Here is a 24,883-nt window from a genome sequence, read left to right on the forward strand (position 1 = left end):
TTTTCTTTCTTTCTAATGGTTATGTTAGGCAATCCTTACAAGAAGATAAACAATGCTCCTTGTCAGTGGCCTCAGTGTTCCTAGTATGTGTTGGTATTCTAGAAAGATACATTTCTTGATGCAGAGCTAAGTAGCAAATGACCTAGTATTAGAAAAGAGTTTCTTTGTTTAGTGAATCGTCTTCCTACTCTTCCTATATTAACTTTAAAAAGATGCTTAGCAACTGATTCTTCTAAGTGTTTTTAATGGAAAAGTTGGATAGCAAAGTCTGTCACTTTCTCGTTTACACAGTTAATTTTTGATAGTTTCTTTTCAGAGTTAAGAGTTAGCACTGTAATACGGAGTACTAGAAATAATGATAATGGTGAGGAGCTGCTGGTTTTTCCTATTTGTTTTAAGGTACTTTTAAAGCTGTTTAAACTGTTCAGAATAAAACTTTTCATGCTAGATAGATGCCTCAAACTTAGAGGTTTTTGAATAGTTTTAGGACATAGTCTTTTAGTCGTCTCTAGGAAAGAGATTAAGGAAAAATCCATTTTCCCTCCTATTAATTCTTAAAAAATTGGGGGAAGGTTTTGTATTATAAAGGACTCAATTTGTGAAGGGATTAGTGTCTTTCTGCTTGTGCATTGTGCTACTGTGACACTGTTCAAATTATGTTTGACTAAGTAGCTTAAATGTAATTTCTCTTTAATATAAACATTTGTGTGGTATTTCTTATATTCATTTGCTTTTAGATTGACACTTCTACATGAGTTCTCTTATAAGACTGTATTGAAGGGAAGGTTCTTTCTTGGTTTCTTAAAAAAATCCCGGACAGAAAAATAGATACATGAAATAGGTTATTTTGTTTAGCTTGAAAATCTGCCATAGACTTCAGAGTAAAGGTTGGTAAAGAGATAAACTTCAACTGATGTGGGTAATAAGTCTGAGCTTTAATTTGTGATCCTGAAGAAGTGTTGAAATTCCAAAAGTGGAATAGTCGTCTTTATTAGTTTTGGCTTTCAGTGAGCAACCTAGAAGAGAATATGTTTGTCTACAGTGTATGTATACTACAGTGTTTGTATGCTATATACATAGATGTTTGTAACTCTTGCTTTCACAGGATTAGAACATGTGGTTGAAATCAGATTTGAAGGAAGAAAAGAGCCACATTACGAGTGCAAGCTGTGTGGGTTTAATACAGAGATGGCACCTATGATAGAACATCTTAGTGGATATAAACACAGAAGAGCATACATTGTGAGTACTTTTGATGCCTTTTGATCACAGTATCTTTAAGATATTACCCTTTTTCATTCTTTTTTTATAAATACCTATTTTAATGCTGAAGTTTAAACACCCGTGTGGTAAATCACTAATAGTTATATGGTTGACTTTTCATGGGTCAGATCATCAGAAGCTGAGAGATGTTGTGAGTCTGAGAGTTACTGAGGAAACATGATGCACAGATGCATGTCTGTATCTCCTCAAAATCTGTTACAAAGGTTTTTAATCTTCAAGCTCAGGTTCTCAGGCCCTGGTTCCTAAAAAGTCATGGTTCTCTCTCATCCATCAGCATACACATAGTGTGGTTGGATATTGTATGAAGTTTATTACCTTTGGCTAGCATGCTTTGCATAGCATCCAGATACTGTTGTGAAGGCTGCTTGTGCAATTTTAATGTTAAAATGTAATTAGTTACGTTACAGAGGAAAAACATGTTCATAATGTTCAAAACTGCTTACTGGTCTTTATGGAAACTTGTCCAAAAAGTGAAATGTGTCAATTTTTAATACTGTGATGAATTTTGATATTGACCACCTAAAGCCACTTTTATCAACAGTCTAAAGAATTTCCAGATAAAATGAAGAGAAAGACAACAGATGTAAAAGAATGCAAAGTCTCATTTCTCAGACGGATAGCAGGAGAGATAGAGAAGACTGAAGGATTAAAAATGTATAAGGTAATTCTAAGTAAATGTAGGGTACCCAGTAAATGCATATTTTTATCTGTGTGTTTATGTTTGACCCTAATAAGTTTCAAAAGTACTGCTGACAAAATGTGTTAAACTTCACTGTGTGCTTCTAGAAAGTGTAGTATTAAATTGAACTAAGACTTAAGTTAGTTGCGCAAAAATTTGGGGGAAAAGAACAGCAGTCTTGCAAGGGACAGCTTGAAATTCTTTAAAAATAAGCAACTTTTTTTTTTCCAGAGAGGTTAGGGTTTCTTTAGGTAGAAAATGTTCAAACAGTCTGAATTCAGTGTTGCAGAAATTTAATGCTTTTACTTTAATGATTTTTAACTTGTGCAACTTCAAAATTTTCTTAAATGCAAGCAAATTTTCTCTAAAACTTCATTTATACCTGCAAAATTATATACCTATAAAATTGTAGACTACACTGTGCTAGGACAAATAAAAGTATATGTCCATTTTCTAAAGACAGTTGCAGCAGAGACTGGACTAAAGGAAAATCACCAGTTATTATTCTGAAATTTTAATCAGAAAATCTAATATAAACCTATTTCTGCTTCCTAGATTGAAGGTTACATAAGACCAAGTACCTCACGTAAGTTTATGAATTACTTGAATATAGTATATATAATATGTAATTGATATTTTGCCTAATTTGAATTAGTGAATGAACTCAGAGGGCTTTATTGACTTGCAAAGCATTAAACTTCTAAGTAATAGTACAAAATGGTTTCTTTTCAGAGATTCTCCAGCATTTGTGAATTTGAAATGGGAGAAGAAGGGAATTGTCAGACTAGCAATGTTTCTTAGACATTTTTAATTCCTTAGTTTGTGGTTCTGGAGGTAGTTAAGATAACTACAGTAATTTACTAAGTAAACTGAAAAAGTATGTTAATACGGAATTGGGTTTCTCTGAATAACCTATACAGCTGTCTCCATCTCATTTCAGTCAACAAAAAGTATAAGGTGAATGCTGAATCACCGGTAAAAGTGGAAGGTATGGTTCTTTAGCAAGTCCATTGGAATGAGCAATGGCAAAACAAACCCTCATATGCAAAAATTGCATCCTGATACATTAGATTTGAGTTATATCCCTTGTTACTGCAGATGTGCTGTCGATGCTTACTGCCAACTGGAAGAAGCATCTACTTGCTACATTTTGTTCCTCATAGTAGTAACAGTGGGAAAGTAGGTTGATTGAAATGGGTGAAGGTTGCATACACCACTTAGGATCAACAGAGAGTCGTCAGTATGAATTGTGCTGTAGGTTCCTAACATAGCAGCGCTTTTTTGGGTAGGAAGTCATTGATGGCTTCTATGGATTGTACCTTATGATATGATGGTCTGCAAAACAAGGTGGCAGAGACCTTTTTTTGAGCTCTGTTCATCTCTTTTGGGAGGAGATGGAATATGACCCAGTAATCTAATCCATTAATTCTCAGTTCAAACTAAACTTTGAGTAACTTCTAAAACCTGTGGAACTATGTTGTGAATTCTGGTCACCATGCTCTGAACTGTTGGTCAGAATCTTTGTATAGAGCTTCTTAGCAGAGTAGGTCTGTGTGCTGTAAGATCTAACTACCTTGCTCTGTACAAATCTGGACGGACGCATCTCTTTGCATGGGAATCTGTAACGTACAAGTCTGAAAGTGTAATACTGAAAGGTCATCTTCTGGAAGAATCTATGAAGGTGTTAAAAATTCCAGAGAAAAGATGATCCAGAATCCTAGTAATTCCTGGGGAGAATGGGTGATGCCAGGTTTCATGCAGGCAACCTTGTGTAACGCTAGCCAGAAGGAGGTCGTATAAGTATTTGATACCACTGCTTACTGACTTCCTGTGAAACCAGAAGAGATGCTCAGATGTATAACTAGAACACCAAAAAGAATGATCCCACCCATTCCTGAAGAATATGAAGAACTGGAGGGAAAGAACAAGAGTGAAGTTAATTGGCAAGTGTGTTATCCCTCAACAGTAATTCGTGCCTTGGTTAGATGGTAAGGACACTGTCAAGTTCATTACAAAGTAAAAACCAGATTCATTTAGAACCAACTCATGTTTACTAGCTTATCAGCTGTATGTGTTTAGACTAGGTCATATTGACAGAGCATGACCTCCCACTTGGACCAAGCCCAAAGCTCCTTTCTGGCAGCAAGAGTGAATTTAAGGATATGATTAAGAAAGGTCATCTGGTAGCAAGTAACACTTTGCAAGTGGCAAAGTAGATGCTAGCACCAATTTTTGGCTGCTGCATAGATAATATGCAAAACTGAGATATGGTTATGCATTTTTATACATATATAAGAGGCTCTGAAGAGATTGGTTTGTTGTGTTACCTAAGGGAAAAATTCTGGTATTTCTTTGCTCTCTAAAGAAGGAAAATTATGTGTATTTTGTCTTGGGCTTCAGATTAAAAATGCTATCTTAATGTAATTTCTGTAACCAGTTCCTCAAAATAGGGAGTTGATGAGCTTGAAATCATTATAACACTCTTTTAAGAGGTATAATGGTGTGTATAAGCACAGTGTTGTACTAAAGCATATGAGGTTCTAGCCTAATTTAGTCTCTGAATTCTGTCTATATCAATATTTTCCTTTCTAAAAACTAATGCTGCTGTAGAAAGCAGCTGCAATTTGGAAATAATCCCAAAGATTTACTTTGCTACTTCAGACTGGGCTTTTCAGATTGAGTTATTGCTTCCTTGAAGTTATAGCTGATACCTGGAAATGCCTGTCTGTATGCAAGAGCACCCTGACTGCACAGAGCTCTGCTATTGAACAGGCTGGTGTTTGTTGAGATCTTACAGGTCAGGACTAGGGAGAAGACCAGCAAGATGAACATCGTGGTAGGTGTTTATCCCTCTTCTTTATCAGGCAGTCTGTAGCAAGGCTGTCTGGAAGAAGCTCTGTAACTCTGTAATTGGAAGAAGTCTCCCAACTGAGGGTCCCAGTTTTCTTGGGGAAACTTAGCCATCCTGATATCTGCTAAGAAAACAGCATGGCAAGGTGCAACCAATCCAAAAGTGAATCGAGGCCACTTTTTCATGCAGGTGCTGAATGGGCCAACAAGGAGAAGTGTTTTGCTGGATCTGCTACCTGCAAAGAAAGGAGAAGTGGTCAGGAATGTGATGGTGAATGACAGCTGTAGTTGAAATGAACATGAGAAGATAAGAATTTAAAATCCTCAAGGGAATGAGGAAGCCAAGTATCAGACTAATGACCCTGGGCTTCAGGAGAGCAGAGTTGGCTTCTTCAGGAAACTAGTAATCAGGATCCTTTGAGAAGGTTGCCTTGCAAGGAAAAGAAGACCATCAGTCTTCAAAGACAACCTCCTTACAGGACAAAAGTGATCTATTCTGCCACGCAAGAAAAAGGGTGGGCCTAGCAGATATCTAGTGTGTCTTAACAGGGAACTCCTAGCTGGGCTTATGTGCAAAAAGGAAGCGTACAGAGAGTAGAAGCAGAGACAGGTTACCAAGAAGAAATTTGTAAGCTTTGCGGAAGTATTTGGGATGGAATTAAGAGAACCAAAGCTTTGTTGGAGGTTAAAGGGATGTAAGGGCAACTTGAAGGCTTCTGTAGGTATCACAGAATCACAGGATGGTCGAGGTTGGAAGGGACCTCTGGAGAACATCTAGTCCAACCCCCCTGCTCAAGCAGGGTCACCTAGAGCACGTTGCACAGGATCGCGTCCGGGTGGGTTTTGAATATCTCCAGAGAAGGAGACTCCACAACCTCTCCGGGCAACCTGTTCCAGTGCTCTGTCACCCTCACAGTGAAGAAGTTTTTCCTCATATTCAGATGGAACTTCCTGTGTTTCAGTTTGTGCCCGTTGCCTCTTGTCCTGTCGCTGGGCACCACTGAAAAGAGTCTGGCCTCATCCTCTTGACACCCTCCCTTAAGATACTTCTACACGTTAATAAGATTCCCCCGCCCTCAGTCTTCTCTTCTGCAGGCTAAACAAGCCCAGCTCTCTCAGCCTTTCCTCATAAGAGAGATGCTCCAGTCCCCTAGTATGACAGCAGCAAAAGGGAAATGTTGACCCACTGATGAATAGAGCAAGTAACCTTGTGATAAAAGACATGGAAAAGGCTGAGATATTTGCCTTTTTTGCCTTGGTCTTTACTGGCAAGCTCTGTTCCCAGGTCTTTGTGTGTAGCTGCAAAGTTGAGGGGAGAATATTATTATGTGCTGTAAAGGAGGATCAGTTTAGGGAGTAACAAACTGAACATGTACAAGTCTGTGGGACAAGATGGGATATATCCGGTGTTGAGGGAGCTGGCTGCTCTCTACATTCTTTGGAAGTTCATGGTGATCTGATGACTTGAAGAAAGCAAATGTCATGCTTATCTTCAGACAGTGAAGAAGGAGGATCCAGGGAACTACAGGTTGACCCAGACCCTGGGAAGATTATGGGGCAAGTCCTCATGGAGGTCATTTACTGGTACATGAAAGACTAGAAGGGTGACTGGGAACAACCCATGTGGATTTACCAAAGACAATTAACAACCTGGATAATGTGATGGAATATACCACTGTCAAGTTTGCAGGTGGCATCAGTTAGGGGGAAAGCATGATATGGTGTAGGGCAAGAATGCCATTCAGAGGGACCTCAGCAAGCTGGTGAGATGGGCTGACAGGAACCTCCTGAAGTTCAGCACAGACAAATGTGAAGTACTACACCTGGAATGGAGCAACCCTCTGCTGGATACAGGCTGGATACTGATGGGCTAGGGAGCAAATCTTCAGATAGGAACCTGCAGATTTTGGTATACAATAATATGAATATGAATCAGCAATTTGCCCTAGCTGTTATGAAAGCTAGCATCATACTAGACTGCATTAGCATGAGCATAGCCAGTAGGTTGAGGGAAAATTGAGGGCTTTTTCCTTTCTGCTCAGGACTTACAAGGCAGCTTCTGAAATACCATCCTGCATTCACATGAAATTTGGGTGAGGAAGGAAGCAGCAGAGGACTCGCCAGCTAGAAATATCATGAGGAGACTGGAGCATATGATGTGGGAAGAGGCTGAGGGAACTTCTGTCTTATTAACCTGGAGAAGGCAGTGGCCGAGGAAGGGATCTAAGTGCTGTCTCCTACTACCTAAAGGATGGCTACAGAGAGGGAGCCAGACTTCTTGAAGGTATGCATGGAAAAGACAAGAGGCAACATTCACAGGCTGCAATAAAGGAAATATGTGCATAATGAGTGGCCTAGCGCTTGAAATGCCCGTCTGCAGGGGTGGGAAATCGCCATTCTTAAAGACTCACAAAGCTCAACTGGACACAAGGGCATGAACAGGCTGATCTAATACTGAAGCTAGTCTTTGTCAAAGTTCGCAGAACTTCAGTGGTTAGCTTGAGTAGAGTGAGGAGTCCAACCACTGATGACCACTGACCTCCTTGTCTCCACCCATCTTCTTTTAAAACAGGGAGAATTTTTGAGGTTTACTAGAAAGACAGCACAAATTGTATAATTCAAGGCAAATTATTCTAATTTTCAGTGTTCTCATTTTACAGTTAATTGTCTGATTTCTGTTGGTGTTCTACTTATCACCTTTATCACCTTATCACTTTTCTCTTACTTCTCAGGCTGGACTAGATGACCTCCAGAGGTCCCTTCCAACTTAAACTTCGTAATGATTCTGTGGTTCTAGGTGCAGATTGTCCCTTTCATCCCACATTTACATCATTTTTACTTCATTGGATCTCTTCTGTGAAATGGTGGCAGTCTGTTTCTCTCCCTACACTCAAAAATTTGAGATCTACAGTGTAGCTTCTTGTTGCAACTGATCTGCATTTGTTCAACATCAGGTGCTTGATACACAACACAAACGTTTCAGCCACAGATTGTAGGGGCAAAGATGTCATTTGTCTTGAAAGTTATTACTTGTCCTGTTGCTTATCCTGGAAAACATGCGCTAATAAGTACTTAAGAAATGATAGTTATTTACTATGCAATATCTGATCCTCTAAAGCGTAACTACTGTCTTTCACAGACTTCCTTGTTTTATGGAGCTTACGCTGCTTCTTCATGGTTACAGTCTAGTACTGGCAAGAGAGATTATTAGTCATTCTAATCTTCATAACCTATTGGAGGGCTAGAACGTATGCTGCATTGAGGAACACTGGTGTGTTCGCAGCAAAAAAAGAAAAAAGCTTTTCACTTTTTGCATATAGGAGACATGCCCACCTAAGTTCAATCCATACTGACTTGTGTGGAATACAGTTGCCTAAACATAAATGCTCTAGTGTATGCTGCATAGCTGTAAGGGCACAGGTCTCCGATAGGCCTTTCATCATGGATGCCCTGTGGTGTCTGAAATGGCACTAGGTGCCTAGATATCTGAATCCCATCCTCTAAAAAACTACAGCCACTTTAGGGCCAGTAACTGCTCTGTTTGTTTAATACTCCTATTGCAATAATACAGTGGAAACCTCTATGATGTTGCTAATAATTCTTTTTAATTTTCTAGCCCCATCAAAGAAGAAAGCAAGGTGAGGAAACAACTCACACCAGGGAATCAAAAGAGATTTTTTTTTGTTATGAGATCACCTTACTTACTAAATAGATCTTCTTTTCTGTGACAAAGCATTGTCACATACGGGGAAAATAGTTTCTATTGTCTTTCCACTGAACTTCCTCTTGTGTAAGTTGTTCTTGTCTTTCTGTCAGAAACTAACCTGATGTAAAATTTGTTATTCCATTTATGAGTAGCTATGGCTTTCAGAAGTATTGCACTGGTTATGCAGTTCAATAGCAGTCTGATGCACGCATGCACAAAGACATTGCAGTTTAAATTTCAAAGTGTTACTGTTTTCTTTGGGATGTCATTGCCTGTGTAAGTGGTAGAAATGGCACCCTGGTCCATGTAGGGAGAAAAAAATCACCATTACTTTAGTCATCTTCTTTAACTTATATGTAAAGAAGCTCATCAGTACTACTGGTCTCTTTAAAAGTTAGTCAGAATAAGGACCTTTAGAAATGTAGTATTTTAGATAGACCATATTTAAAAAAAATCCTATATTGGCAAGTGATGTAAATTTGGAAATTGAAATATTTTGATCCTAGATGCTTATGAATAAACCTAACTTTTTAGTAACCTTTAGAATGCATCTTAATAATTTTCATTTCTTTCTTTTTAAGGTGGGAAGATGATTATAAGCATGTGGTATGTAGCAGTAGTAATTCTGCAAATGTCATATATTGTAGCAGTTTCCTTGTGGTCCTTTTCTTTTTTCTGAATAACTTTTGGTCTTTGGCTTCATTTCCCATTTTATTAATCCCATTTTAGGAAGCAAAATATCTGACCTAATGGCCAGAGCTTTGTGTTTATTGCAGCAGAGGGGAGTGAATATTGCACTCCAGGATGTTCATCCTTTTGAGCTTTCATAATTCCAGTTCAAAATGACTGAGAGTCTGAGACCCAAATGTATGCAGGCCAGCTAAGGCCCAAGTTAAGCTGCAGTCTCCACTTCTGTGTTACCTGTTTTCAGATCAAGTGTTTTATGTAGAGAGTTTGCTTTAAATCTTATGATATATCTAAAGATTAAAAATCCTTTTTTATTCTAACTCAAAGCCCCAAATAATCTCGCTGGTATCTGTCCCAAATAGCACTTGGTATGAATATAGAGAACTGCTTTATTTTTATCTTGGTGCCAGAGATGTGCTTTGCAGTCTGATGTATACTGTAGTAATGAGTTGCTCTTTCAGGCCTCAGGCTGGTCAGATACTATGCTAGCTGAAGGTTGGTGCCTTGCTTTTTTTTAAGATAAGATTGGCCCTAAGAAAAGCCTAGAAAAGATGGCTCTTTTAGGTATGGAGAGAATTGCCAACATTCAAGAGGGAAAACAGAAAGGAAGCCCAATAAGGATACCTGCCAATAGGACTTTCATGCACCAGAAATAATGACCAATGGAAGAACCTTAGTGGGTTGTTACATAAAGTTGGGATTTGTCTTGTCTGGAAACCTCCAGACTATTGTTATCTTTATTTAGATGGGACTAAATATGATTTGGCCAGGTAGCTGAATTGCAGATTAGTGATTGTGGCACGACCCTGAGTGGTGACTGGCAGGAGCACAAGGCAAGTATGCAATGTCACATCTGTTTGGGGCATGCTGAGTTGAATCAGCCTTTATACAACTTTCCTTTCTAATAAAGACATGGTTTGGCAATGTGCATGACCTCAGGCTTGCTACATTTAGCTGTTTTACAGCCTGTTTCACTAGTTTGAATATCTTTTTGAAGCAGAGACTTTTCTTGGCTCTCCTACTGTCTTAACATTGGAAAGATGTGCCTGTAGTGGGAAATATTGCTCAAGTATAGGGAGTTATATCAGACGTCATCTTTGTATGGTGGCTTGGTTTCAACTGAACCATTGCTTTTTAAGCTTTTGTTTGAGAGTTAAGACCATTCTAACTCCAGCTTTTAGCTAAACATACGAATTGCTGTGTGCAAATATGTCCTGGTTTAAATTAAGTTTAATGAGATTTTTGCAGTCTATTTCAGTTTGACCAGTGCACCTTTATTTTGTTCTAATGTGCTATCCAGAGCTATTTGTTTTGCCTTGTAAAGGTATTTCACTGCCTCAGATGTCTAGATTCTTGGGAAGATGGCTATGTATAGTATGACTGTCTCTTTTTTAGATGCACTGAAAAGCTAGTAGGACAAAAGTAGCTGCTGTGCTCTGAAAACATCAATTTATAATTCTCTTGCATCACTGGTTCTTTCTTTTCTAGGTATTGAAGTGCATTCTTGCTCTAGGACTTAAAGTATGCTTTGAAATAACAGATTCTTATGATATCGTAATGCTGTAAAGCCTAACGTTTTTAACTTGTTTCTCTGGGAGTGATTTAGTGCTCCATGTCTTTAGAGTATTTCAGCACTTCAAAATGTCAGTCTCTTAAGAAGCATGTCCAGGCAGCACATATCAAAACAGACATGTGTTGTTTGACCTTGCAATTGTAGTTTCTCTGTGTGTCTGTGACTGGCTGCCCAGTTGTTCAGAGTAGATTCAAGGAAGCTAATTCAAGAATCTTTATCCAGCTGCCACTGTGCAGAAGTTTTAAATACTCCCTGCATCAGTATGCTTATCTATAAAGTTGTTGTATTAACTTGTATAGCTTAAAGTGAAATGTTGTTAGAGAATATCGGACTGAAGCTATCTAGAATTAATCGCTTAGCATAACTTGCTTAGCATTAGTAGCTAAATTTGCTGAAGCCTTAGGCCTCAGGCTGTGAACTTTTACTTAGATAAGTAAAAGGGGGCCCCAGAGCCGGTTCAAGCTGGAGAGATAAAGTTACACGGACAGCAGGAGTAGCAAACCTTGAAGATAAGAAGCAGCCTGCCTAGAGACAATGAAGGGGCCCAGGGAAGAAGGGGAAGACCCCAGACCTAATTATTACTATTGGTCCAAACTATTGCTTAAGGAGTGGGGAATTTAGATTGTAAGGGTATAATTGCCCAGGGATTTCTTTGTTCGGGGTCCCTCTTCAGAGGCACCCAGCTTGAGCTGTAATTACCATGTGTGGATCATTAAATTTTATTTCTCTCCAATCTGACTTCAAACTTCTGCCTCAGCAGGAACCTAGGGTCAGACCCTGTTATGGTGGCCAGCGAGCCTAATAATTTCCATAACAATGTGTTCTTCCCAATAATGGAAGTAATGTGGTTGTATTTGTAGTAACTGTTGCCTGATTGCTACCTATTGAAGGACCTAAGGTTATATGTTGACTGCTGTGACCTAAAAATACTATCTTTTCTCTGCGTTGCCTTTTGTTGTTGGATAAGAGATTAAAAAGTATTGTTTTGTACAAGATGATGCAACAAATACTGTAGTATTAAGTCTTTGAATTTTTCTTCCTCTTCCTGTGTTCCTACAGAATGATCCCGTTCAGAAACAGAAAGCTCTAGAGTTCTTGGTATGTAGGTAAAATAATTGTGATCAGAATTTGGTAAGTTTTAACATTTGTGCAGTTTTACTAGTTTGAAGCAGTGAATCTGTGAAGGCATCATTGATTACTGGTCAAACTCATTTGAAGACAACATTAATTTCTAAGTTATATTTTTATGGACTTTGCTCTTTGAAAAGCTAGTGCAGCTATAGCATAAGGTTGTGTCCAAACGGTGTGCTGGATTAAATTCAAGTTACAACTCACTCCCTGCTCTCTGGATCATTCTTGCCTTTGCTGAGGAGATACCCTGACAAGCAGTGTTAGCATTTGAGCAACAGCAGTACTGCTGTTTGCTGCCAGTATCTAATGGGATTGTTGACACGCTGAGTGACAGAAGCCAGTCCAATCTTGCTGCCTGTGGTGCTGTAACTAGTGCTGCTGTTGCAAAACTGGACAGCCAGGTGAAACTGGATGATACTAGAGCACAGTTGCTGCTGCTGGAGTGGAGAAGTTTTGTCAGTTCAGTTGATTTTAGCAGTGGTATAGTAAGCCTTGCTTTGTCTTTTATATTGTGAAAATAATTGTGCATTTATCTTTGCCATTTTATTCCATGTAAGACTTGTTTCTTTAAATTTTGTACGTAAGGCAATTGCAAAATTTCATTTGAATCTGAATTGTTTCTATCCTTAAATCACATGTAGAATGTTTTGAGTTGTTAAGTGCACTTCATCACCATCTGATTTTTTTTTTTTGTTAGTCTTCTATGATTACTTGTGACTTTAGGAAGAGATAGAAAAAGCAAGCTTTTGCAGTGCGGGATAATCAACAAACCACCAGAATATGTTTGGTAGACAGTTATTGACTTTTATCTGATGGATGGGACTCACAGTTATTCCTTGTGTAATAAAACTACCTTTGTTCTTGAAACTTACTGTTGCTACTTTCAACTTCATATACTTACTAATCATTCTCTTTGATTGAATATTAGGAAGACAGATAACTATGATTGTTCTATGTTTTATATAATTATATAAATATCTTTGATATCTCTGCTTCCCAAAATTATGAATGGGAAGATTATAATGGCAACTTTCATCTTGTTGCTACTAAAGTAGGTAAGTCAAGGGCATTTGATGAAGGTGCTGAAGCTTACTTTTAGTCAATTTTCTACATATACAATGTAAATTAGGACTCATCCCTTTCTCCATGTGCAACAGAATGCTCATGATCAACAGTATGAGATTGGCACAGACATCAGCTATTGTGGTTTACCTCTTATTGGGCTCCCCTGTTTCGTGTTCACAATTCTATTTGTTCATATATGTGTATGTATGTTTTGTTATATATAAATTAATTGGTGATAACAAAATGATTGTATAACTTTGATCTGTTTGTGCATATGACTCTCTTCAGCATCGTAATGAACCAGCATTTCTTACTATGTTTTTCAATTCCACAGGAGACTTTTCACATCACCTCAGACTCAGAAGCAACACTTGTCATTCACATTACACAGGAACTCACAGAAGCTTTGAAGGCCTTTTGTGAAAAGAAAGCAGCAGTAAGTAACTTAATCTTGACCAGAGTTGTAGTGGTTGGGAAGAGTTGGGAAGAAAGGAGTGGTTGAACTAACTGTATTAACAACCTGTCAAACAGTAGCAGTTCAGACATAGGTCAGAAGCCCCCAGTTAAATATACTTAAAATTATTTTCTGATTTCTAAGTATCACATACATTAATTGCACTGCACACTTCTGTTAAAGTTCTTCGTCACCTCCCATCTGTTTTGTTTTCTTCTGCATGTCTTTTCCCCCCTTGTTCTGGACTCCATTTTGCTTCATGATGTCTGGTTGTCATCCTTCTTTTGCAGTTGATCCCTTGCTTGATAGCTTTTCTTCTAATATTGCTCATGCTTTAAGTATTAAATTTGGATGTGTTATAGGTAAACGTGACAAATTGACAACCACTGGGGCCAGGTTGCATAAATTCCAATTTATAAAATAATTGAGCAAGTCACAAGTAAGCAAAACAGCGCTGGGCGGCCGGGGGGGAGTCTCCTGCTCCACCAACGGCGCGCGCAACCCCCCCTCACAGTCTCCTTATATGCGATTCCAGTTCCGGGTATACGGGGCACCTCCTGTAACTTCTGTGGTTGCGCCGGCTGTTGCTAGGGGGTCTTCTTCAGCCCTCTGGTGGTCGTGGGGATGAAGGCTGGAGTCTTCCTCTGCATTGTGTGCCATATTAGGCTATCTAAACTAACATTGCCGCTTCGCTAGCTCAGCTCAATTTTCTCAGGCGGGGTACATGCCCCCCACCACAGGCTGTAGGATGTTCCCACAGATGTTCCCAAGGCTGTTTCTCGCTGATGTAACAAATTAGTACATACCACAATACAAGATGTTCCCAAGGCTGTTTCTCACTTTGATGCAACAAATTAGCACATATCACAATCCCCCCTTTTTGTTTTGGTCCCTTCTAATTTGTTCATCAAATCGAGCAACAGCCTCCTGTGCCAGGGAGAGCATAGGGTTATGCTTACTTTCATCTTCATTTAGTTGTTTATATTGACTTTTTATCAACAGTAGGTGGGCAGCTTCGAGTCTGCTTTTTGCTAAGTTAATAATTTTGTTTACTATACACGGCCCAAAGGTCAACACAAGTACTAGTAAAGCTAATGGACCCGCTATTGCAGACAATAAGGTTGTTAGCCAGGGAGAACGACTGAACCATGATTCATACCACCCTTGCTGGGCTTCTCTTTCCTTTTTACGTTTTTCAAGGCCTTCTCTCAATTTCGCCATAGTATCCCTGACAACTCCTGTATGATCCGCGTAAAAGCAACATTCTTCTCCTAGGGCTGCACACAATCCTCCCTGTTGCAAAAATAAGAGGTCCATCCCTCTTCTGTTCTGTAACACCACTTCTGATAGTGATGTTAACGACTTTTCTAAGGAGGTGATGGATTTTTCTACCATTTAAAGGGTTGGTGTACGTTATGTTCCCCTTTGATTCGTCTTCCTAATAAGCCCAGCACAATCATCTTCCAGAGGAGTAGTGGACCCATGGCTTGGTTAACAGATACTTTACAAACCCTTAATGCCTTGGAGGGGCGATCCGTGATGCCAGGTGTCTCTGGGACTTTAAAGAGTCTGGATCTTATAACTTTAGGTATTCCTGCTTAGGAGGTGGCTTGTCGGCCTCGATCCCCACAGTTTCTATACGTCTCTGTCTCCTCTGCCTACTCTTTTGCTCAGAGCAGCAGGGTGTACCTGTCTTCTCGACAGCAGCCGTATTCTTCAGGGGAACCTCCTTTATGTGCCTTTCTGATTTGAAAGGCTTCCCAGTTTTTTGAGAGAGACACCCAACATACGGCACAGTCCACCTACAATTGGTGTTTTTAATTTTAGCCTTATGTGATCGGGGTGGTTGGCATGGGTACAACCTTTCTCAGGTTGTACTCCTTTAACAAAGGCTTCCCACCATTCTACCGACCTTTTCTTAAGATCTTTTAATGTCTAATAAGTCAATTTTGTCGTAACAAGGGCGGCAAATGCCGCTAGGGAGATACCCGTACTAACAATGAGTCCACTACTTCCCTTTACAAACCCTACATGCATAACACACAAAGGGATAACAAATACAATGTGGGGTTATAACAAATACTATGTTAGGTTTTACAAAATGTGGTCTCACTTATCGAGGATTCCAGGTTTCTTCTTAAAGGTTACTTTTAAATTGTCCGGATTTCCAAAGGCTTCCCACGATGATTCTGAAATCGGTCCTTTAATTCTGCTAGCGTGTGTCCATCCTCGCTCTGCGGTACGAATAGCAGTGTCTGTGGTAAGTGAGACAAGAAAAGATCCCTCCCAGCGGGGAGTCAAGGACGAGTCTTTCCAGGTTTTTAATTAAAACCTTGTCTCCAGGGTTAACTCGGTGAATGGCTACATCTAGTGGAGGTCTCTGTTTGGCAGAGCTGAGGTGGGGCCCCGGCTCCAAGCACCAGACTAAAGCAGAGGAAGACAGCGAGCCGCCTCGGCGCACGGAGCAGCACAGGCGGTGCTGGGCTGGGGGAGGCACCGTCACCCCACTACCTGCCTGCTGGGGGGGGCCTGGGGCTGCTCCCACCGCCGGCCAGGGCAGCAGCGTCTCCAGCGGGGAGAAGGGGGAAGCCTGCACCCCACTTCTCGCAGCGCCTGCTGGGACCCCAAGCAGGGTGCTCAGCCCAGGAGCAGCCGGGGTCTCATCCTGCCTTCCCGGGGCGGTGTAGGGGCTGATGCGGGAAGGGGGCTCCTTGCCAGGGCGGGGGCTGTCTCATCGCTCTGTGCCTGGAGCCGCACATGGGGCAGACAGGCTCTTCAGCCAACACACGGAGTATGGGGTGGGGGTATTATGGGGAGACATACAAGGCTCCAGTAACCTTTGATTTATTAGCCTCTGGATTACTGGTCGGAGTCCTTGCCTCCCTTCCTGTGACACTGGATATTGCTTGTCTCTAACAGGGATTTCTGGATTTCGTATACTCACTTCAAAGGGAGCAATATCTAGCCTTCCTACTGATTCTGGGGTATACCAAACTTCAGGGTTGATTTTGGCCTCATCTTCAATAGTAAGGGTGCATAATTTTATAACTAATTCTTGATTCTCTACTTCTAAATTGACTCCTAATTCAACCATCATATCTCGGCCCAGTAAATTATATTCAGCTTCGGGAACTAATAAAAAGGATCCAACACTTAGTCGAGATTCTGATTCTATTTCCACATTTTTAATTACTGGGACCTTAAAGGGTTCTCCCTTAGCTCCTATCACTTGTAATTTCTCTGGGGATGGTTTACACCCCCAGGGTACCGTTTGGACAGTAGATCTTTCTGCCCCAGAATCCACAAGGAATTCTACTTCTTGTCGCTGGGGACCCAATTTCAGTTTTATCAAGGGCTCGGTTCCTTTATGAGTCCCCAGCAGATAGAGCCCCTGACCCCCCCCTACTCTTCTTGGAACATTTGCTCATCCTGCATTTGTTTCCTGCAATTTCTCTTCAGATGCCCTTTCTTCTGGCAATAAAAACACTCAACCTGCCTCAAGTCCCTCGTCACAACTTCCCTGGGTTGTCCTTCTTGGTGAGGTGGCTTCCTTTTAGGTCTGTTATATGACCTAGAGGGTTGTGCCTGGATTCCTCTCTGTCCTTCTCGGACTCCTGCCACCAGGATCTTTGCCTGCCGCCGATGGGTTTCCTCCTCCCTTCGCACATACACTTTCTGAGCTTCCCTCAGCAATTCGTCCAGTCCTCCATCTTGCCAATCATCTAACTTCTCTAACTTCCTTCTGATATCTGGAAAGGCCTTTGCTACAAACTGTTTTCAATAGAGCCTGTCCCACAGGGGTACTGGGGTCTACCCCGGAATAAAGTTGCAGATTTTTCCTAAGTCTCTCGAGCCATTCTGTTGGTGTTTCGTCCTTCTTCTGTTGTTCCATGAAGGCCTTATTAATATTTTGCCCCCTGGGAACAGATTCCCTGATTCCCTGAACCATTATGGTCCTTAGATCAGACATATGCGTCCGATGCTCGGCATTCTGAGCCGGAGCTGAGGGAATATGGGGGGGGGAGGAAAAACGGGAAGTTCCTCCAGCATTTTATTTTTCTTCCTCGGACCTTTCTCTTTCAGGGTAAATATCATGGTCCGAGTATCTGGTCTTATCCATAAACTAGCATACTCACTTTCTTCTAAACTAAAGGGCTCTTTTGATTTCACATATATATATAGAGCCTGACATCCAATTTTCAAAAGACCCGTATACTTGCCAATAAAGGTGGTCTCTTCTAATCTGCTTCCCACCCCATACTTGCATACAGTAATATACCTTTTTTTCTTTTTCTTTTTTTTTCGGCTTTTGCCTTTTCTGGAGGGCCAATCGTTCCAATACTTAATCATTAATCCTAAAGGGCTATCGGGCGGTATATCCGGTAACCGTACCGTAAAGCCCTCTATGGGATCAGAAGACTTGCTCTTTTTCTGTCCCATCTTCCGGAGCACCCACCTCAGTCACTTTCTTTTACAACTCTCTTTCTCTCCGCAGGGGACCACACTCACACCACCCGAGTCTCTACTGCTAGGACGGTTGTCCCTTCGCAGAGGGCGGCCCAGTCGGCTGTCGGGTGCCCCTTTTCGGTCCCCCGCTACACAAGGATCCCCTCTCCTGGAGGATCCACACCAAGGACCCCCTCTCCTGGAGGGTCCGCACTCACACCGTCCCCGGTTACACAAGGACCCCCTCTCCTGGAGGATCCGCGCTCACTCCGTTTCCTGGGGACGTCTCACGTGCTCTGGGTATCCCACCCCAACCGAACGGAACCGCATACATATACTCACTCAGTCCTGAGTCTTCGTTCGGATCTTCGTGCACAAAGTTTATGGGGTACTGCAGTTCTTTTGCTTACTTGTCCTGATTTAGGGTTCGGAAATACAGGTTATGGTAGGGGAACTACCCACTCAGGGGCCATCCGAAAACGGGATGGGGCGCCTCCCCTGAGTCAGAGTCCCGAAACCAGGGAAGCCTGCATCCGAGTCACGGCACCAAAATTGTTATAGGTAAACGTGACAAATTGACAACCACTGGGGCCAGGTTGCATAAATTCCAATTTATAAAATAATTGAGCAAGTCACAAGTAAGCAAAACAGCGCTGGGCGGCCGGGGGGGAGTCTCCTGCTCCACCAACGGCGCGCGCAACCCCCCCTCACAGTCTCCTTATATGCGATTCCAGTTCCGGGTATACGGGGCACCTCCTGTAACTTCTGTGGTTGCGCCGGCTGTTGCTAGGGGGTCTTCTTCAGCCCTCTGGTGGTCGTGGGGATGAAGGCTGGAGTCTTCCTCTGCATTGTGTGCCATATTAGGCTATCTAAACTAACATTGCCGCTTCGCTAGCTCAGCTCAATTTTCTCAGGCGGGGTACATGCCCCCCACCACAGGCTGTAGGATGTTCCCACAGATGTTCCCAAGGCTGTTTCTCGCTGATGTAACAAATTAGTACATACCACAATACAAGATGTTCCCAAGGCTGTTTCTCACTTTGATGCAACAAATTAGCACATATCACAGATGTATCACTTTTCTTTTGTGGACATCTGGATAACTCTTTCTCCCTACCCCCACCTGAGAACTTTAATCTGTTAAGACTGAGATAGAGAAACTGTTCCTGTCTTTCTGTTGGCTCTTATAAATCTCCATAGCCTCTCTGCATAAAAATTTAATAGCTGTAGGAACAACAAATGAAAAAAACTGTGAGGAAGAAGCAAAATCTGCACAAAGTGACTAGTCGCCTCTGACAGCTAGTGGTTCACAGAATTCAGCATGCACTTTTCTGAAAGATTTCAGACTGATTTCCTAGGTGTCAATAAATTATTCTATGTCAGCTGAGCTATGATAACTGTCCCTATGCACTCCTGAACTGCTGCAAATGCTACCACCTTTTTGAGAGCTGCAGTTTCAAACTGTCATGCATTGGTTGCTAGCTAAAATATACTCATAGACGGTTACCAGGACTCTGCTGAGAATGCAAGTGTAACTTTTACAACTTCTTGCTACAAGATTAGCAGTTTGACCTTGATTTTTATATGGAAAAAATACTTTGTTTTTGTTGTTAATATCACAATGTTTGCTGAAAACTACATTTTTTTTCCAGACAAGTTTAAAGACTTTTCTCATCTAAAATATAAACTGAAGTATCCTGGTAGGTTTCAAGTATAACAGGCCACACTTCCTCTGGAAAACAGTATAGAAAGCATGAAAGTGCCCAGTCTGGATTCTCTTCAAATTGTTTAAGGTCTGAGAATTTGTGCTGGAATTTAAAATGGGAGAACCTTGATAAAGGTTCACAAAAAAGGGGCTGGAGGTTGTCTGAAACCAGGATGAATTATCAGTGGCTAAAATGTGGACATGGAGCTTTTTGGTTTTCATATTTCCCATATGTGCCACATTTTGACAAGTGAATATGATACAGTTCTCATGAGCTAGTTAAAAATTGTTTAATAGCTTAATCCTAGGCAATAGTTGGGCCTTCTGTTCTGCGTTCCTTAGCTAGAGACAGGATTTTCATATGTACCAGTTTAGTACATTTGAGCTGCTGGTAATGTTGAGGGGTATGGGAGCAGTAAAGAAATTTGAAAATGGTGAAAATATTGTCTTCCCCAGCCACCTCATTCTGTTCTCCAGACATATATCTCTTCCAAGTAATATTTTTGAAAATTGTGGTTTAATGTAGTGACTAAACAACAGAGCAAAACATCTTTCATGGGGTTTAGTGTCACCTAAAATCGTATTGTTGATAAAGCTTTAATAACTTTCTGTGGGGCGTGTGTGTGTGTTTTGTTTTGGTTTTTTCTTCAGTGCTCAAGATTTGAGTTTAAAAATGAATATTCTGACCTTTTGCTTTGTCTAGATTAATTATGCTAATAGTCTGAGGCCACTGATGTCAGTATCTCAAGATGAATTTCCATCAGGGAAAAGCATCCAAAACCACCATAAGCCATATGGAAAATCCAAAGGTAATTTAGGCACTTTGTTCTACTAGTTTAAGTCTACTCTTAACACTGTGCAGATTATGTGAGAATTTACATTTATGGCCAGCCACAGTGCTTCTTTGCTAGAGTCCTGTATGCCTCTGTCTTCTAGGTCACTTCAGTTTATCATTTTCTACAGCCTTAATGACTTCAACCTTGACTGTCTAACATTTCTCTCTCACTGAGCAGCATCACAGTAGTAGAGGTTATTGGAAATCCAAGCAATAACATCCTCCTAGTTTCAGTGTGAAGGCTGGTGTGTCAAGCTGTCTTCAGAGGAGTATCTGTCATTCTGTCATTGAGAGTAAATGCCTCTGTCAGAAATGCTAGGGAATAAAATGAGAGAGATTTTTAGTTTGTTTCCTTAGACTGCTGGCTGCCTTAAGCAGTTTTTTCTACCCTTTGCAACTCAGGATAAAAAGAGGTTTGGTAAGAAAGGACTTTAGGGTGAGCTGCAAAAGTAGAGCTTGTGGCAGATATTTCTTGACTCTATCTCTAGAGGATTTATAAGCTTTAAATTTTGTGAAGTCTTTCTATTTGTTTTTCCTGCAAACTGCAGAGCTGATACATTGAGGAAGAAAACAAGCACCACGATGAAATCATGTGATTTAAGCTAATCCATTTTATGTCATATCTGTGGTGTACTGAGTGCACATGTGCTACTACCATGTATCAGTCAAAAGGTGTCATCTTCTTAAGCCATGCTAACTTAACTATTTATAATTGTGCTTGGTATAGTATTAGTGTATCCTAATCCCTGAGAGGCCTTCAAATGATAATTCCACTGGTTGATTTTTTTAAGATGCTTCCACAGTAAAACAAAATATGGTTGAATTAACATGATTTATAAGTTCAAGTGATTTAATTAGTCAGTTATTCCCCTTCTATTATTTTTAATTTTATTCAGCTTTACAAATCCAGTGAAGGAAGGAAGCCAGATGTTTGCTAACTCACTAGGTATACATTCAACACCTTATAGTCAGACAAGAAAGGGGCTTATACTGAATTAAGTTTCTTTTGCAAAACAGTTGCCCCAGTTGTATTTAATAAATCAGAAAAAATTAAAAACAAACCCATACAAACTATTCTGGTTACATTCAGTCTCATGAAGTCTGGGATGATACAAAAATAATTCAGAAGAGCACCTCTCTGAAAAGCTTTTCTAACCTGTTTAACATGAGGACTGTTGGATGACAAGCTGCAAGACTTGGGTGAGACATAAAGGAAACAGGAGAAGAACACTTCATGAAACCTCAGAATAGCTGCCTTTTCAGATAGTAATTTAATATTTCACTAACTTTTAGTGCCCTTTTTATTTCATTTTCTCTTAGGAAATTCTAACTGGAATCAAGTTTTTTTGTCTCAGTATGAACAGTGTACTGCAAATGCTTCATTTGCTCCTGCTAACTCATACGGTTACCAAACAGATGATGGATCATCTTCCTATGGACTAAGACCTAATGACTTTTCAATGATGTCTGCACTTAGTGACTCTTTCGCTCTTCAGACTGGAAGTCCTCCCAGTGGTGTCGATGAATGGTTGAGACAGTTCAGTGGATCTGCCTCTGACAGTAATTCAGCTGATGGGACCTCTACCTATGAGACAAATTCAGTGAGTGAGTATTCGGAAGAATATATGTCCAGTGATGTGCGAGGAAGTAATCTCCCTGTCAGAATGTCGTATGATGGGGAAAGTATAAATTGGAGGAATCAAAAAGCATATACAAAAGCAAGGAATATAAGTGATCAAGGATTTTGCTATCCCAGTTCTTCTCCCCCATATGCTTCATCTGGGAGATACTCAACAAACTATCCTTCACAAAGCTATTCTTACAAGGGTGATGAGTCTAGGAATACATGCACATTTTCTGCAAATTCTGCTTCTTCAGGAAGAGGTAGCTCCAGGTGGAACCAGGAATCTAGGTGTCTGGAATTTAGGCATCAGAAGTCAAACTACAGAAGTGATTGGAGTTCACATCATTATTACTTTTCTGGGAGTTGTTCTTACAGAGATTTCCAGCAATGCAGACGCTCGGATAAGATGTTTGATGAAGATGCTGTTGGTCTTACTCCCAACATTTTGAATAGATTACGAGGAAAGGATATACCTACAATGACCAGGATGCTGAAACAGTTGGCTCCATATTATCCAGCACTTCAGAGTAAGATTGTGGTTAGTTCTCATGTAAAATGAATTATATCAAAAGTTGTTAATAGGAAGTTAGTTGCTTAAAATAAGCAGCGGGTTGTGTGCTGCAGAGACAGTATGCTCTGTTTAGAGTAGAATTCATTTCAGTCAACATCTATATCAATTGAAGAATGGCATTAATTGCTTCTCTGAGGAGACTTTGTGTCCTGACCACTAAATACAGTTGTGAGTGGGATGAAAAATCTGATAGCATAAATACACCTTTCCTGAATTGAAAGGTTTTTCCGTGTCATCTTGCTGTCTAGCATGTGATATCCTGAGCCTGTAATTTCAGGGTCAGGGAGTTTGTACTGTCGGGGTGGGAACTATGGGGAGAGGGTGTATGGGCATAAAGAAAAAAATATGCATTGGAATGCATGCCTGCATGGCGTAATAGTAGATGAGAATACTCAAAATGGATCAAAAACATAGGGATAACAAAACAGAAATGTTACCCAAAAGCTGGTTTGTTTATGTGACAATTTTTTTTTCTCCATTAGCACAAAAATATTCCTTAATGTTAAGAATAGTCATTTACTAGTCAAACTAAAGGATTCTCCTTTGGAAATAGATTTATAAAATATTTGAAGAGGCGTGGACGCATGCCACAGGATAGCTGTCATTGGATGTGATTTTTGACAAAGGCAAACTGTTTACTGTACTAGAATTAGGAAGGCTTGTTAACAGTAAAACTTTGATTTGAACATGTTCTATGCTGTATTATGTGAAGTAACTTTAAAATGTTTTGTCTCCCCTTTCTAGAACTCAATATTCAGACATTAGTCAATGTGCTAATAGAAACTAGAGAAAAAGATTAAGAAGCAACAACAGCTGAACTGGAACCATGAACAGATTTAAGAATCTCCATCTCTTGGCTTTCAGGAAAGAGACTGCATTTAATTCTGTGTTTGTTTTTGCAATGGGGAAGGGAAGGTAGGGTGTAATCTTTTAATATGTTAAATATAGATGGAACACAAACTTGCACATAATGGAGGTTAACACAGTATTTTGTTATTTTTGCAAATATGTCAATGTCAGCCAAAAGCTAATCACCCTTTTAAACACTCTCCCCCACCCACAAAAAAGAAAGGTTTACTTTTATGTTATCTATTTAGGAAGAATATTCACTGAAAATACAGGTCCATTGCATGAAAATACAGATGTACTTTTCTTCACACAAATTTAAGGCCAATTCAGTTAATTTAATGCTTTATGATTAGTGGTTTTTTATTTATTTTATTATATATATATTTTTTAGAAATGGGTACACTACATTTCTCTTTAGAAGAATGAAAGGAGAATGTCACAGCAAAGCTGCTCTCTGGGCTTATTGTGATGTTATATGAGAAAACCGTAGACAATTCTGGGGGATAGGTATGTAGTGGGGCGTTTTACTTGTTTTCAGTTTTGCGATGTAAAAAGAGACACATGGGAAATATATGCAAACTTTTTAATCCTGTTGTTCAGAACAAACCTGTTACAAATTGACTTAAAAGCTCATTTGAGTTGCGCTAGTAGTCCTGAAGTGATTAACTGATCCATACAAAGATAGAAATTCTTCATTGTTTCTACTGCAAGAGCATATTAAACAATATTAGAATTTACAGGGGAGTCATAAAATAATGGTTAGGGATAATCTAGTTAATCAAAATGATGTACTGAGAAATATCTGTCAGTTCATGATGCTTATGAGTGGTTCATGCTTAACTCTTCTTTTCCCTACACTCCTGAGCCCTAAGTTTAGGTGACACTGTGAATGCCTGGCTTTAGACATCTGCTTTGTAAAGTCACATATACCTTACCATAAGACTAAAGAAAAGGACTAGAGTGAGGCAGATTATTCCCAAAGTCTGTTTTTTCTTTTCATTGCTATGTTGTGGACTGTTGTTTTTCTTCTCACCCACATGTGAAATATTTTGCTGTCTCTGCATTAAATACTTGTGCTAAACCTGTATTAGTCTTCATGACCTGTCATAATATCTTTCTGTTCACTGAAGTAACATTTGGATCATATCATGTAAATTTTAATACAAAGGCAACAAAGCAATTGATTATAAACTATGTACACTTGATTCTCTAAAATTCTCCTTCTATAATTGTTTTGCTTGTGCATCAGAAAAGATCTAATTTCCTTTTTCATTCCCCTTCGCTACTTCCTTTCCTCCTCCTCATATTTATTGAAGGGTTTTAAGTGGTTTCTAATGGCTTGGTCTCAGTAGTTGTGCCATACACTTCTATCTGTTGAATTACCAGTTGGACCTTCTAGGTTAAAGAAAAAAAAATCTTACTTT

At 40.1% G+C, this 24,883-nt stretch overlaps 1 protein-coding gene and 1 long non-coding RNA gene across 16 annotated transcripts in view; one reads left to right on the forward strand and one right to left on the reverse strand.

The window, feature by feature from the left end:
* The window catches only part of LOC106496950 (uncharacterized), a 50,934-nt gene extending 26,388 nt beyond the window's left edge, over positions 1-24,546 (forward strand). For 12 of the 15 annotated variants that reach the window (XM_067291121.1, XM_067291122.1, XM_067291130.1 and 9 more), the window contains 11 exons: positions 1,106-1,242; positions 1,826-1,945; positions 2,519-2,549; positions 5,004-5,084; positions 8,430-8,451; positions 9,101-9,125; positions 11,839-11,877; positions 13,310-13,411; positions 20,284-20,389; positions 21,736-22,566; positions 23,355-24,546. In XM_067291121.1, coding sequence (XP_067147222.1) covers positions 1,106-1,242; positions 1,826-1,945; positions 2,519-2,549; positions 5,004-5,084; positions 8,430-8,451; positions 9,101-9,125; positions 11,839-11,877; positions 13,310-13,411; positions 20,284-20,389; positions 21,736-22,566; positions 23,355-23,410 — 1,550 coding nt within the window. In that variant the 3' untranslated portion in view covers positions 23,411-24,546. Of the gene's footprint in view, positions 1-1,105; positions 1,243-1,825; positions 1,946-2,518; positions 2,550-5,003; positions 5,085-8,429; positions 8,452-9,100; positions 9,126-11,838; positions 11,878-13,309; positions 13,412-20,283; positions 20,390-21,735; positions 22,578-23,354 lie in introns of all 15 variants that reach the window. The other 3 variants (XM_067291128.1, XM_067291129.1, XM_067291136.1) reach the window with 3 other exon arrangements.
* Positions 15,343-19,378, reverse strand: LOC136991279 (uncharacterized). The gene is made up of 2 exons (XR_010883408.1): positions 18,218-19,378; positions 15,343-15,684 (listed from the first exon to the last, which is right to left on the reverse strand). It is a non-coding gene; the product is annotated as an uncharacterized lncRNA (long non-coding RNA).
* Positions 24,547-24,883: the final 337 nt, after the last annotated feature.

This window comes from Apteryx mantelli, chromosome 2, assembly GCF_036417845.1.
Source record: "Apteryx mantelli isolate bAptMan1 chromosome 2, bAptMan1.hap1, whole genome shotgun sequence".
Taxonomy (NCBI): Eukaryota; Metazoa; Chordata; class Aves; order Apterygiformes; family Apterygidae; genus Apteryx; species Apteryx mantelli.